This window comes from Gambusia affinis, linkage group LG09 (assembly GCF_019740435.1).
Source record: "Gambusia affinis linkage group LG09, SWU_Gaff_1.0, whole genome shotgun sequence".
Taxonomy (NCBI): domain Eukaryota; kingdom Metazoa; phylum Chordata; class Actinopteri; order Cyprinodontiformes; family Poeciliidae; genus Gambusia; species Gambusia affinis.
In genome coordinates, this window is record NC_057876.1 from 8,774,664 (window position 1) to 8,787,251 (window position 12,588).

Here is a 12,588-nt window from a genome sequence, read left to right on the forward strand (position 1 = left end):
ATTATATATATTAAATCTGATTTAAAAATGTATACATGCTTGTGAGAATTATGGTATTATAATAAATATTAACGATATGTTCTAATAAAAGAAATTCTCGGAATTAGGGCTGTATTTTCAATTATACCCTTAAAGAAAAAAAAAGATAATTTTGCCCTTTCTAAACATGGCGATCTCTGGCTTCACCTACCGAATGTTGCTGTAAATTCATTCGCCGGTTGGAAGTGAAGCCTTCTTGCCAGTAGTATCTTTAACCTCTGAACCCCCGAGTGTGCCAGTCCTCCGCCATATTGACTGTTGTCTTGACTGGAGGAGATAGAGAACATTTTGAGGTCCGAGAAGAAACGAAAGTGTGCTCGTAAAAACCATTAAAACTGGTGCAAACTTGGCCAAAGCGTCCCGCAAACACCACAGTGATGGCGAGGAAGAAAAGCAAGCAACAAGGGGTCAGCCAGAAGGAGCTTGTGGCTGGACAGCAGACCGCACCGAAGAGCACTGTCTCTCCCGGCGATGCAGCTGGCGGCGGCGGCGGAGGAGATGCTGGGTTGGATAGGCTGGCCAACACCAGGGCGAACCAGGTAGCTAAAAAAGCAACCCATTTGTAAAGTCTACTCGGCCTATGTTCCTTCTCCACTCTGCTAATCCAAACAGAGCCGTACTGTTCTTTTTAATTTAATTAAAGAAAACCGCTGAGGTAAAAATTAAATGCATTCCCTCCGTACTTGAAAGCTATTTCACACTTGATGTACTTGTCGTGGATGTGGAGCTTGATTGCGTTGGATGTGCAGGTCAACAAATAAGCTGAATTGAGGGAGGGGAATCCGGGAGCTTTGCAGCCCATCTCTTGTGTCGGACAGGTGACATTGTACCTCGGACAGGTCGTCCCATTTCCAGCCTTTACAACTCTTCATCCGCCCAGCTAACGTTAGCCTCAAGGCTAGTCGGTGTGCTGCAAACGTGCTTCATCCCTATGTGCAGGAGCGCTCTGCAAGCACAAGCTAACAGCTTAGCAGCCCACCGGGCTACAGGAGAGAACGGGTTAAAATTATTATGCCAAATCTCAGTTTGGATTTTCTTTTTTTTCGTCATGTCTTGTTTGGATGATCTATTTGGAAGGTGAAAACTTTAACTGTAAACGCATCATTTTGTTATGCCTGAATGAGAGCGTCATTTGCACTGAGCATCTAAAACGATGTCAAAACTACACGATATGACTGAATTTATCATTCTTTCTTTTTTTAATTAAATTATAAAAATATAACTCCAGCTGATACGAATTTTGCTGAGTCTGGACCAGTTACACTCAAAATTTCAAACAAGCTATAAAACTACAATTTTTATTTATAATCAGTTTTCCCTTTTTACTACTTCAATAAGAAATAACAATAAAACAGAACATGTTTAACTTTATGTGACTCTTTTAAACAATAGCATGTACTTTTGTTTATTTTTTCTTACAAATAAATAATGAAACATTACTTATTGTGGCATGGATGTCACTTACATCTAGCTATATATGATTTATAATCATGTGATTCAGTGTTATATATACACAGAGTTGTAATTGACTTCTGTTGACATTTGTTAGTTTTTTGATACCCCACTATTATGGTCATCAATGTCTCTCTCTTTTTTTTTTTTTTTTTTACTGAATCGGTGAGTGGAACTCAGAGAAATATAAGGGTCCAAAAATGTAACCAATCTAAAATACTTCTTATGCCATGAAACTCCACATAGACAGTTCAAAACAAGCCGAACATTATATCTCCTTACTGACTATTCTGGTTTCTGTTTCGTGCTATAGTTTCAAAGCCTTTTTGATCATCTAAACAGATTTTTGCAAAACCGTAACATTGTTCGTAAACTCGATGAATCTGCACAGCGTTTATAGAGGATTTCTGAAAGGTTTTAAAAAGTCAAAAAGATCATTCTTAAATTTTTAGGTTCTGGAAAGTACACATATGTCCAGTTAATTCCTAACTGTGTATTCTTTGTTAACTGCTGTTTTTTGCTGGGTTAATTTATTCTGTGATTAGTAGCTCTAGCAGAGGATTTAGTTATTGCTTGTGAAATTGTGTTTCATCTCCCATGACTAAACTATGACTCCCATGTTGCAGGGAAGCAATAAACTCAGCTGAAAGACAATAATTACATATGTACAGCGTACTGTAGGTCCGCAGGGTAAAAGAACCTAGCTGTAAACAATTTACGTCGACAGTGTTGTATTAATTGTCCACTCGCTTTGTACTCAGAATTTGTATTTTCCAAGTTCTGAGTCAGGAAAGCAACCAGAATGCTCCCCAAAGTCAATCTTTGGACCAGAAAAGCTAGAGCTGATGAAGAAACTAATATCGTATATACCTGCATACACACAGGAGGCAGTAACAGTTACCCATATTAACCATTTATTAGCACTTTATCAAACCAGGGCAACACAGTAAAATATCTGTTTGCGAATGTGTTTCTTTAGTCAACAGGAAGTTGAAAGAAATAGGCTTGTAGTTGTTGGTGCCAAAAGAAAAGGCAAATCCCTCAGTTTTCCCTGTTGCAACCAGAACCCTCTAACTCAGGTGTGACTCCCTGCTCTGAAATCTGAGACTACTTGAACGCAGATATAACTCGTTGAAATCAACTAAGATTAAACACTATTAACTGGTAAGTGTTGTTTTTTTCCCACATAATTCTTAAGATTTAAATCATAATGACATCAGAAAGGTTTCTAAGACAGTTATGGCACTTAAAATTGACATTTTGTAGCCGCCTTTAGATTGTGGTTCAAATCTTTGAGATGTTTTAAAGCAAACAGAGTTTTGTGCAGACTTTGCAAGAAATATCTATCTTATTATTGTTTATAGCAGCCTTTAAGAGCAAAATGGTGATATCAAAATATGAAGGATAAAGAAAAATGGTGGCTGTCTGTTCATCGAGTACTACGGGTCTCAAAGAGAAGAATAAAAAAGAGGGAAGTGATTAAACAAACAAAGACTCAGTAGTAGTTCTTAGGCCAAATAAAAAGCAAGCAACTCTTCTGACGCTTAGAAGTTTTCTATTTATATTCACCTTCCTTCAAATTGGTTCAAGTTTATTATGGCGCCACATGAAGTCAGGCTTCAATTCCACAGTTCATTCGATCTCAAACAGTAATCACGTTCTTTCTCTCTGTATCCACTTAGCCCATGCACACCTGCTGCCTGCTGTGCCATCGAGAATTCAAGGACTGGGGAGCAGGTTCTGTCAACGGGCTTCCCGCCGGCCACGGGACGAAGCTGGCCGACGCGGTGCCTGCACTCTCCCAGGCCTTATTACGGGAGGCGCCGGGTCGAAAACTGGCCGACGCAGTGCCTTCGCTGTCCCAGTCCCTGCTGGGAGAGGTCCCTTTATGGATCTGTCAGAGCTGCTGCAAGAGTGTGGAGGAGGAGGAGAGAAGGAGCACGCAGGAGCAGCCCTCATCGGTACATTAAACAAAAAAAATAAAACGGCTTGGCTCAGGCGAAGTTTAACTCACCTCCAGCTTTCTTATATTTGGACAATGTGTTTGATTGTTTTGATTACTGAGTTTTGATTACTAATGTGTGTGGGAGAACCTGTTTTTGACTTGCTTCATATGGGGATGCAGGTTCTGAAAAATCTGATTTGACTTTTTTTCCCCCTAATTGTTGAATGCATTAAAACTAAGACGTCCCATCTTTCTTTGGTCCATAGTGCATCACTCAACAGCATGCACTTAAATGTCCTTTTTTCAGCTAAGTAATTGATGCGTGGTTGGGCATATTCAAGTATTTTCTTTTAGTTTTCCGATGAACGCAAAACAACATCTAACATGGAATCTGCAACACTTTTTTTCTATTTTATTTGTCCTGAGAAAAATAAAAGTGGAATTGCTCAAACTCATAATTAGCTGCTCAGACCTCAAATAAGAACAGAAAGTGGTATGTCAGAAAAAAGTCTAATGTGTGCACTTTCAGTTCAAATTGTAAATGTATTAAACGCTAGAAAAACAAAAAGCAGCCTTTTTACTGTTTGTTTTTCTCATTAAAATAGTTTTAACGCATTTCTGACTTTTATCTCACTCTCCTGTTCTTTTCCTGCCAAGATTTAAGTCAATAAAAGAAGGCCAGATGAGTAACTAATTGGCGTTCTGTTTTGTTTATTTCTTTCAAACTAGGTACCATTGTCACACTCTTCCTCCTGTAAGTCCCAAAGTTGTGGGAACGGTTACCCGGAGCAAAGTACTGTAGACTGGGACCCGAGTTCCTTCCTGTCGGCCCACAAACTGTCAGGTCTCTGGAACTCGGCCCACTCCAATGGAGGCGAGCACTGCAACCACAACACTTCTTCGCACTCACAAGGTCTGTCATCACAAGGTAAGGAACAAAGGCGTCAGTGACACACACACACACACGGTGATGGCTGAAGGTTTCTCCAGGCTTACGATCCAGATGTTGAGTTGGTGTTGTTGTTCAGAGGAAACCGAATTTAATTTTATTGGTTGGCATCTTTGCTCTGCTTCACCTAAAGAGGGATAAAATACAGTTTTTGGCTCAGAATTATTGCTGGTAAATTGATGTTTGCAGAAAGGAGGTTGGCTAAACCAAAAGGTGAAACTAAATTAAAGCTTTTATTCATAACTCCAAAGTTACTGTGTGTGTAGGCTGGTGTTTAGTCTGAGTTATTAATGAATGATGGTGTTAAGATAAGAAATAAAGAAGATGAAGTAGTGACTCAACTATTGATCAGCCAATGAATGAAATAGACTTGATCTGACTGGTGATCGCTAGGTCAAATACTGAAAAATTAAATTCTGCTCTCTGGCATAGACAAGTGGTATGTTGGATACTTTTTTTTATTTTCAGTTGAGGAAAAATCTTTGTGTTTAATTGCTGAATTAAACCTAGTTTATCCTAAATTGGCATCGAACCTTAAATAATGTCAGTAATCTGTCAGGCAGTGAAGGTTTGACCAGAGTGATGCAGAAGCTGCTCTGCCTTAAAACTTGTTGCAACAACTGAAAAACATTTAAATGGACAAGATCACTAATTGTTCATCATTTAATGGTTGGAAAGGAATAGAACCAACAGTTTATTGCTCCTCCCAAATTTTCAAAAATAAAAAACATCCCAAAGAGTAAACCTCTTAAGTGCACAGTATAAATTACTCAAAAACAAACTACATATTATCTCTTTATTAGTATTGCGGAACTGGTGACATCTACTATTGTGTTCTGACCTATCGACAATTCATAGTCATTATCTGAGTATTAAATAAGCACACAAATGCGTTTGCATTTTTGTTCAAACCAGCTCTTCAATTTCAGCCCCAAAATGCAACCACGTTTCTTCACTTGCTAAGTTGTTAGACCTTTGAAGCTGCGCTCAAACAGCTGTTTTCTGTCAGGGACCTGTCTTGGTTTTTGAATTCTTGTTAAAGGTTTTGTTAAAAATAGGCAGCAAAACGAGGTTTCCACTTAAAAAGCCACAAAACACTTTGACCAATAAAGAGTAGAGCAGGTAGTTTCATAAAAAAAATAAACATTAGTGTTGAATAGAACAAATTAGAAATATAATCAAGAAAATAAAGAAGACAAGAAATAGAAAAAAAAAGACATGAATGTAATTGTTAGGGTTTTTTTTTTTTCATATTCAATTCAATTAGATTTCAAGTCAACTGCATACTTTGCAATTGATCCTTGTTTTCAAACAATGCAATCAAGTTTATTATTCAGATTGGTTAAAAATAGTTCTACTTAAGACTTCATTGAGACTTCGTTGTAGAGTTTACTTTAAATACACCAGAGTTCCTGTAGCTCTGATCTGGAACGAAAATTTGAATTGGTAATGTAAGATGGAGGCTTAAACGTGGAAAGCGAAAGTAGTCAAATGATGCTTGTATGCATCATGAAGTCGCGTGTCATTCTTTAAATGTTTAATTGTGTAGTGAATAAGAAGCAAAGGGTGCAGAGCACTGACACGATACCAATGGAACAACATAAGTAAGAAAGGAACAAGACATGTCAACGTCTAATGGTGGGAATTGTCTTTCTGCACCAGTTATGGGTAGGTCAACACTTTAAAATGTAATTCAAAGAGATTTGCAAGCTGGACCGAAAAGTGTCAAAAAAATACTTGTCAGCTTGTTGTTTTTTAGTAGGAGCAATAATAACTAGTTATAGTTGGATAGTTAAACGTCCCCTCAAAGAAAAGAGACAATTTCACAAAAACTCTAATCCTGAATGACTTCTACGTGCTTCTTTCTTATGTTGATGGTTCAATTACACCAAAAGGTCCGATGCCTATTACTGCTTCTATGTGCTGATGGGTGTGAACTACAGAAATGAACAGCTATTAAGCCCTCTGTTATCTGAGATATTTTAAACAGGTTTCTATTTACAGGGCTAACAGCCTGTCACGAAAAACGGGGGCTTCACGAAGCACCTGGAAAATCGGCAAAAACCTCAAGTCCTAAAGTCTGTCCCTACAGTCACCCGTCATCCCAGAATTCCAGTGGACCCTCTGCTGGGAACTCCCAGTCTACCTCAGCAGACCTCTGTAAGACCACATCCAAGCACTTCAAGACCATGTGCCGTCGACCAACGCCACCAGGTATTTTGTTTTGTTTGGTTTGGGTCAGGAGTCTTATTTAGAGTAGTAATGTACCGATGAAATATTTTGTTGCCAGTTTCCTCTTTCTGACTTTATTCATGCACAGGGTAGTTAAAAGGGCTTTAAAGAAAAAGCTCTTGGATCAGAATGTACAGTTGCTTACCATCTTGGTCAAATAATAACTGGAGGTAGCATGTAAAGTTTTTTCATCTTTATTTTAAATAAACAACTGCTGATCAGGTACAACCTTTTGGTAAAATAAATTAAAAAAAAAACTGTATTTGTCTTAGGAACAAATATGATGGAAAGTTTCATTTTATCCAACTGAATATTTTACATTATACCACTAATTAAGTTATGTTTTTTTTCTTTGTATCCAAAAAAGATTTACTTAGTAATTCTTATGTGACTAAATAGATGTACGGCATTTGTTTTAACATGAAAAATATTCTTAAGTATTTTTTATTTAAAAAACAGAGTTCAATTTACCACTATCTTAAGCAAATGTAATTCTATCACTATTTTGACTTCCCAAGTTACATGTGACATGCAAAAACATATCCATTGTAGCGACAATAAAACGTCCCAGAGATGTAATTTTTTTTGAAAATGCTCATTTGTAATTCCTGCAGTCAATCACTGTATATAACCTAGAGCTCATTTTTAATGTGTGTTGCCTAGGGGAAGCCTTTCATCCCAGTGACCACCATCAACATGCAGACTTGTCGGTACCGCCCAACAGCCCCACCGGTCTCTCCTCCCAGCATTCCTCCCTCCTGCCCCCAAAGCCAAACTCCGGACAGCACGGACACGTCGCCTCGTCCTGCGGCACTGGCGTGGCAGCCCAGACTTCTTTCTCCCCGCTGGTACCAAACCTCCACAACACCGCAGCCAAACTCAACTCCCCAAGTCCAGACAGCCCAACATCGGTTCATAAACCCAGTTCATGCAAAAACTCCCACATTCCTGCGGTAAACACACAACACGGCAAACTAGGAACGTCTCTAATGGGCTGTAACCACTCTTGTAACGGACACAACCCGGGAACTGTGGCCGCTTCAAATGTAGGGCATCTGACGGCTGGAGCCTGCAGGTTAGAATTGGTGTCTCTGCTTATGTGAAATTAGACAATTGTATGTATTTATTGAAAGAAAAAATGTATTTATGTGGGGGTCTTTTGCAGGGATCAGGCATGTAAAGGGCACAAAGTGACAAATGGAACATTGTGCCACCCATCGTCTGAGCTGGAAGAAGGTGAGGATGAAGACAGCAGCTCTGAGAGGAGCTCCTGTGCCTCCTCTTCAACCAATCAAAAGGACGGGAAATACTGTGACTGCTGCTACTGCGAGTTCTTTGGACACAATGCGGTAGATCTGTTTTCTCTTCCTTTGAGAAAGAAAGCAAGAAATGGAAAGCATTTGCTCTGCCAAGCATGCGTCATATTTAAACATGTTTAACATCTTACAGCCTCCAGCTGCACCAACCAGCAGAAACTACGCTGAGATCCGAGAGAAGCTTCGCTCACGTCTAACGCGACGTAAAGAGGAGCTGCCTCAGCGTCAGGATGCAGAGCTGACCGCAGTCAGTGCCATTGACAACAGGGACGTGGACGAGCTGCTGGACTTCATAAACAGCTCGGAGCCTAAACCTGTCAACAGTGCCAAGGCTGCCAAGAGGGCTCGACACAAACAAAAGAAAAAGGTGTGTTGACCTTTGAAAAAGTTGCTAAACTTCTCACAAATCCTTTTACTTAACTGTGAATTTTAAGCAAAACAAATAGATATGATTTCCTTTAAAGCTAAAAGCACAAACCTTTGTCTGGCAATAAAAGGTCAAGTCAATTGTGAGCATATTTGTAACTTCAGATTTAATTTTGTCATAGTAAAAAATTGATAAACCGTGACGTGGGACAGTTCTGGCCGCAAGATTATAAAATTGAACTTCAAGGACATTTTAACGAGCTTCAACAATGCTTGACTTCTGGTACAGTGATCCAAGTACTGATGATACTTAAGTTGACTCCACCAAACATACTTCTTGTAATCTTGGCCAAAAAAGATAAATATTATGCTCAATATAGTTTTCAATTTTTTTTTTCAAATTATAATGTTGTTTAATGTTGCCACCATTAAACAGCATTAAACAATTCCAATAAATAACCCAAAAGGATCAATATGACATTCATGTAGATGATTGCATACAAACATCTCTAAGGAAGTTCTAAATTGTGTGTATGTGTTTGTACTTTGCTCCTGAACCTGTTCCTCTTATGATGCAGGAAAAAGCTCAGCAGGTTAACACGGGTTCTGCTGGCGGTGAACCCCAGTCCGGTGCGCCTGAGGAGCCCGTAGACGAGCCCATCCCCGATGGCCCTGAAACCAGTCGGCTGCTTGACTGGCCTCAGCTGGAACTTGAGCGAGTCAACAGTTTTCTCACCAGTCGACTAGAAGAGATCAAGAACACCATCAAAGACTCGATTCGGGCCTCGTTCAGCATGTACGACCTCAATCTGGACGTCAATGACTTTCCCAAGAAGGCAGCTACATTGGAGGGAAACCACCTGCTGTCCCATCTCAACGGTTCCTCTGACTTGCAGCAGATAGACCTGGACCTTTCTCCTCTCTCGCTGGGGAGCTTTAAGAGCCACCTGGACCTGGTTAATGGATGGGAGGACACGAATATGTCCTCTTCTCCCGACGCTGCTGCCAACACCGCAGCAGGTGTCAGTGCTGCTTCAAAGGACACTCAGCGGTTGCACACTACAAGCAGTCTCTCAAAGCTCGCTAGAGTTCGCTCCCCAGAAAGATGCACTTCCGCTGGATCTGACAGTTTGCCACAGGTGCCAGCCCAAGCGACGGCAAAATCAAAGGAGGAAGCTCCTGATCCCAAGAGCACTGGAAACGTCGGCGCAAAGTTGAAGAAGAATAAAAAGCAGCAGCTAAAACAGGAGCAGTCAGTATCGGAGCAAAACTCTATCAAACCAACCAAAGCTGCCTTTGGGAACGAAGCACAGAAAACCAATGAGTCTAAAGACACGGCATCTCATGGCTCAAAGGCTGGGAGCAAACAGCCTCAGCAGCCAGCAGACAACCAGAGGAACGGGCCTAAGAAAACGGAGGAGGGGAGGTCGTCCAAGCATGTATCAAATGGAGCAAACGGCCTTGTGGGTGCACCAAGGGGGAAAACTGACGTGGAGAGCCGAGGAGGTCGATCTGAGCAGGAATCAGAGGGCAAAGCTCCCACCTCCGTTCCTCCAAATGGGCCTCCACAGCAACAACCCAAGGGGAAAAATAAGAAGAACAAGAATAAGGGAGAAAAGTCCAACAGTGCTATTGGTACGGGGGGCAACAGCTCAGTATTTACCACATTATGAGGAATTCGAGTCATCCCATCTAATGTTGCGTCTTTATGTCACTTCTTCAGATGATGTATTTCTCCCTAAAGATGTGGATCCCACAGAAATGGATGAGATTGATCGGGAAGTTGAATACTTTAAAAGGTAATCACCATACAGCTGTGATTTAGTTGAAAGCATATATGCACTAATCAGAATTTTGAGCTCGGATTCCGATCTTTGGGTTTTATCAAGCTTTGAGCTGCCAACGCAAATTCTTGTCGTTTGCCTTTTTTTTTTCTTTACGAAAAAGAAAACAGCATGATAAACGAAAAGTATTGAAGATAGTTTTTCTTCCTGGCTGAACATAGTGTAAAGTGCTTAGATCACTACACAAGTACAGGCCATTTACTATTCTATATTAGCAATTGGCAGAGTTAGCATAAAGAAATTAAAAACAATAGGAAGGGGTAGTAAACCTTTAACTCAGAGATTTCTAAAAGGTTGTCCTATTTTCAAATACATAGTGGTATGTTGAACAAAAGGTAAATGAATAAAACCCAACATGTCTGTTTTACTATGTTGGGCCTTCCTGTTATCTATTTAAAGATGTAGCTTTTCACACAGGGACATATAGTTTTAGGATTTTTTTTTTCTTAATAATTAACCACTTCATTTAATGTTCTGAAACACTGAAGTGTGACAAACATGCAAAAAAACAGGAAATCATGATGGAGACAAACACTTTTTCACACCACTGTACATTTCTGTGATTTTCTAACTTCATTTTGAAGAACTCAGTGGTTCTGGTAAAAGTTACACTTGAGTCTTCTTCAGTCAGCAAGCAGTTCCACATGGAAAAGTGTTGTTGTTTGGGTAGCTCTTACTCAAGTAAGATCCGGTTTTTGAGCCATCTAGTTACCCACAGAGGCTGTTCGAGATGAACGTCTGCTGATTTCTCTGTTCATGTCTGACAGTGTTAGCCTTATTTGCATCACTAATCCAGTTTTTTTTTTTTCACTTCTTGTGTTTTTTTTTTATCTTTGCTTCTCATAGGTTCTGTCTTGATTCAGCAAAGCAAACTCGCCAGAAAGTAGCAGTGAACTGGTCCAACTTCAGCCTCAAAAAGGTTCCTTCCAATGCAGCTCAATAACTTGGATTAAATTCAGAGGGGGAGAAAAGAAATTCTTCACATCACAAACTCTCTCAACAGAGCCCGGTTTGGCCTGAGCCCTTCTCTCATTCCCAGTTTTCTTCTCCTGATGAAGCCAAGGGACCCTGGTTTTAAAATCTTGCTCTTCACTAAAAAGACTGAAAAGCGACTCGTGGCTGTGAAGTCACTTGGCGTTCTCAAGGCCAACTCTACCCTTTTGCTATGATTGCAACGTGAACTGAATGAGTGACACGGAAACAGAGAAAAGTCTGTTGATATCCATGTGCTTACGTATGTAGTATGTAAACAATTACATGAAATAAATGGTTTTATCACAAATCTGCGAAATTTTAACATTGTTAAGCTGATGAATTACAATGAAGTCAAATGGAATTGGTGCTTTTCATCCATCACAACCTGCAGTCTAATCCAAATATGCTAATAATGTACAGTTGTCAGAATGGAGCACAATATAATATTTTGAACTAATATTAAATAAACACAGCTACCATCCTAAGTTACAGTTATAACAGGATGTGCCGCTTTTAGTCTCAAAGAGACTGAAGTCAGTCCTGGCTCTGAATTGGATACTTGTTCCTACACTTGATTACGATCAACAATCTACCTTTCACTTGACCTACCTGCTAGACTTTCTTGTTATGAAATTGAAAAAAAATAATACAGCATGTTTTTTTTAAACAATAGATATGAGAGCAACACTAATAATATTCATGTCACTTATTAAATTTAGTTTAGTTTTTTTTTTTACATTTGGCCTATGGGATGCATGATAAATGTGATTTCTATCAGCCCCCCGGCAGACGCATCCCTGTGCATGATGAAAAGGAACTAAACTCTTTGCTCCTATCTTGTATTGGAAAATTGTGTTGCTTCAGTGTCTGTCCCTCTTTGGTGTTAGTTATGAAGAACTACGATATCCAATACACTTTGAGACTATGTGTTGAAGAAACCCCTTTGCCATGAAGTGCTTATTCTCTAAACTGCTATTTCAGCCCCTGCTTGGCAGCGCACTGTGCAATGTTCACTCCAACATTGGAAACGCATTGTTTGTCGCAGTTAATTTAAATGCTTGTACATATTGAGTGAATATTTTTGGCCCCTTCGAGTTTTTCTTACCTTCCTGAGGGTTTGTGTATATGTGTGAGCTTCATTTTTCATCCATTTTGCTCTGACCTGTACTGTTAACTTTACGCCCTCTTCACAACTGTTTTCTTGGCAAAAATAATAGAAACAGACCTTTAGGACACAGGCCTTTGGCTTCACACCAGTATCAATGTTTTTGCCTGATGGCTTTCATGAAGATGGATAAATTTTTTTTATTATTATTATTATTATTATTATTATTATTATTATTATTATTATTATTATTATTATTATTTTAAATCTGTGCTGAAATTCTGTTTTTAATGTAACATCTCTGATGCTTTCCAGGTTATACTCAACTAGAAAAGATTACCTTAATGTTTCGAATGTAGATTTAT

The 12,588-nt window shown here is 39.5% G+C and overlaps 1 protein-coding gene across 1 annotated transcript; it reads left to right on the top strand.

Moving 5' to 3' along the window:
• The first annotated feature begins 236 nt into the window (after positions 1-236).
• Positions 237-11,425, top strand: fam193b (family with sequence similarity 193 member B). The gene is made up of 10 exons (XM_044126169.1): positions 237-578; positions 3,174-3,452; positions 4,166-4,364; positions 6,390-6,599; positions 7,281-7,692; positions 7,783-7,966; positions 8,067-8,300; positions 8,878-9,934; positions 10,023-10,098; positions 10,990-11,425. The coding sequence occupies exons 1-10, from the start codon at positions 417-419 to the stop codon at positions 11,084-11,086; spliced, it is 2,910 nt and encodes a 969-aa protein (XP_043982104.1). The 5' UTR covers positions 237-416; the 3' UTR covers positions 11,087-11,425.
• Positions 11,426-12,588: the final 1,163 nt, after the last annotated feature.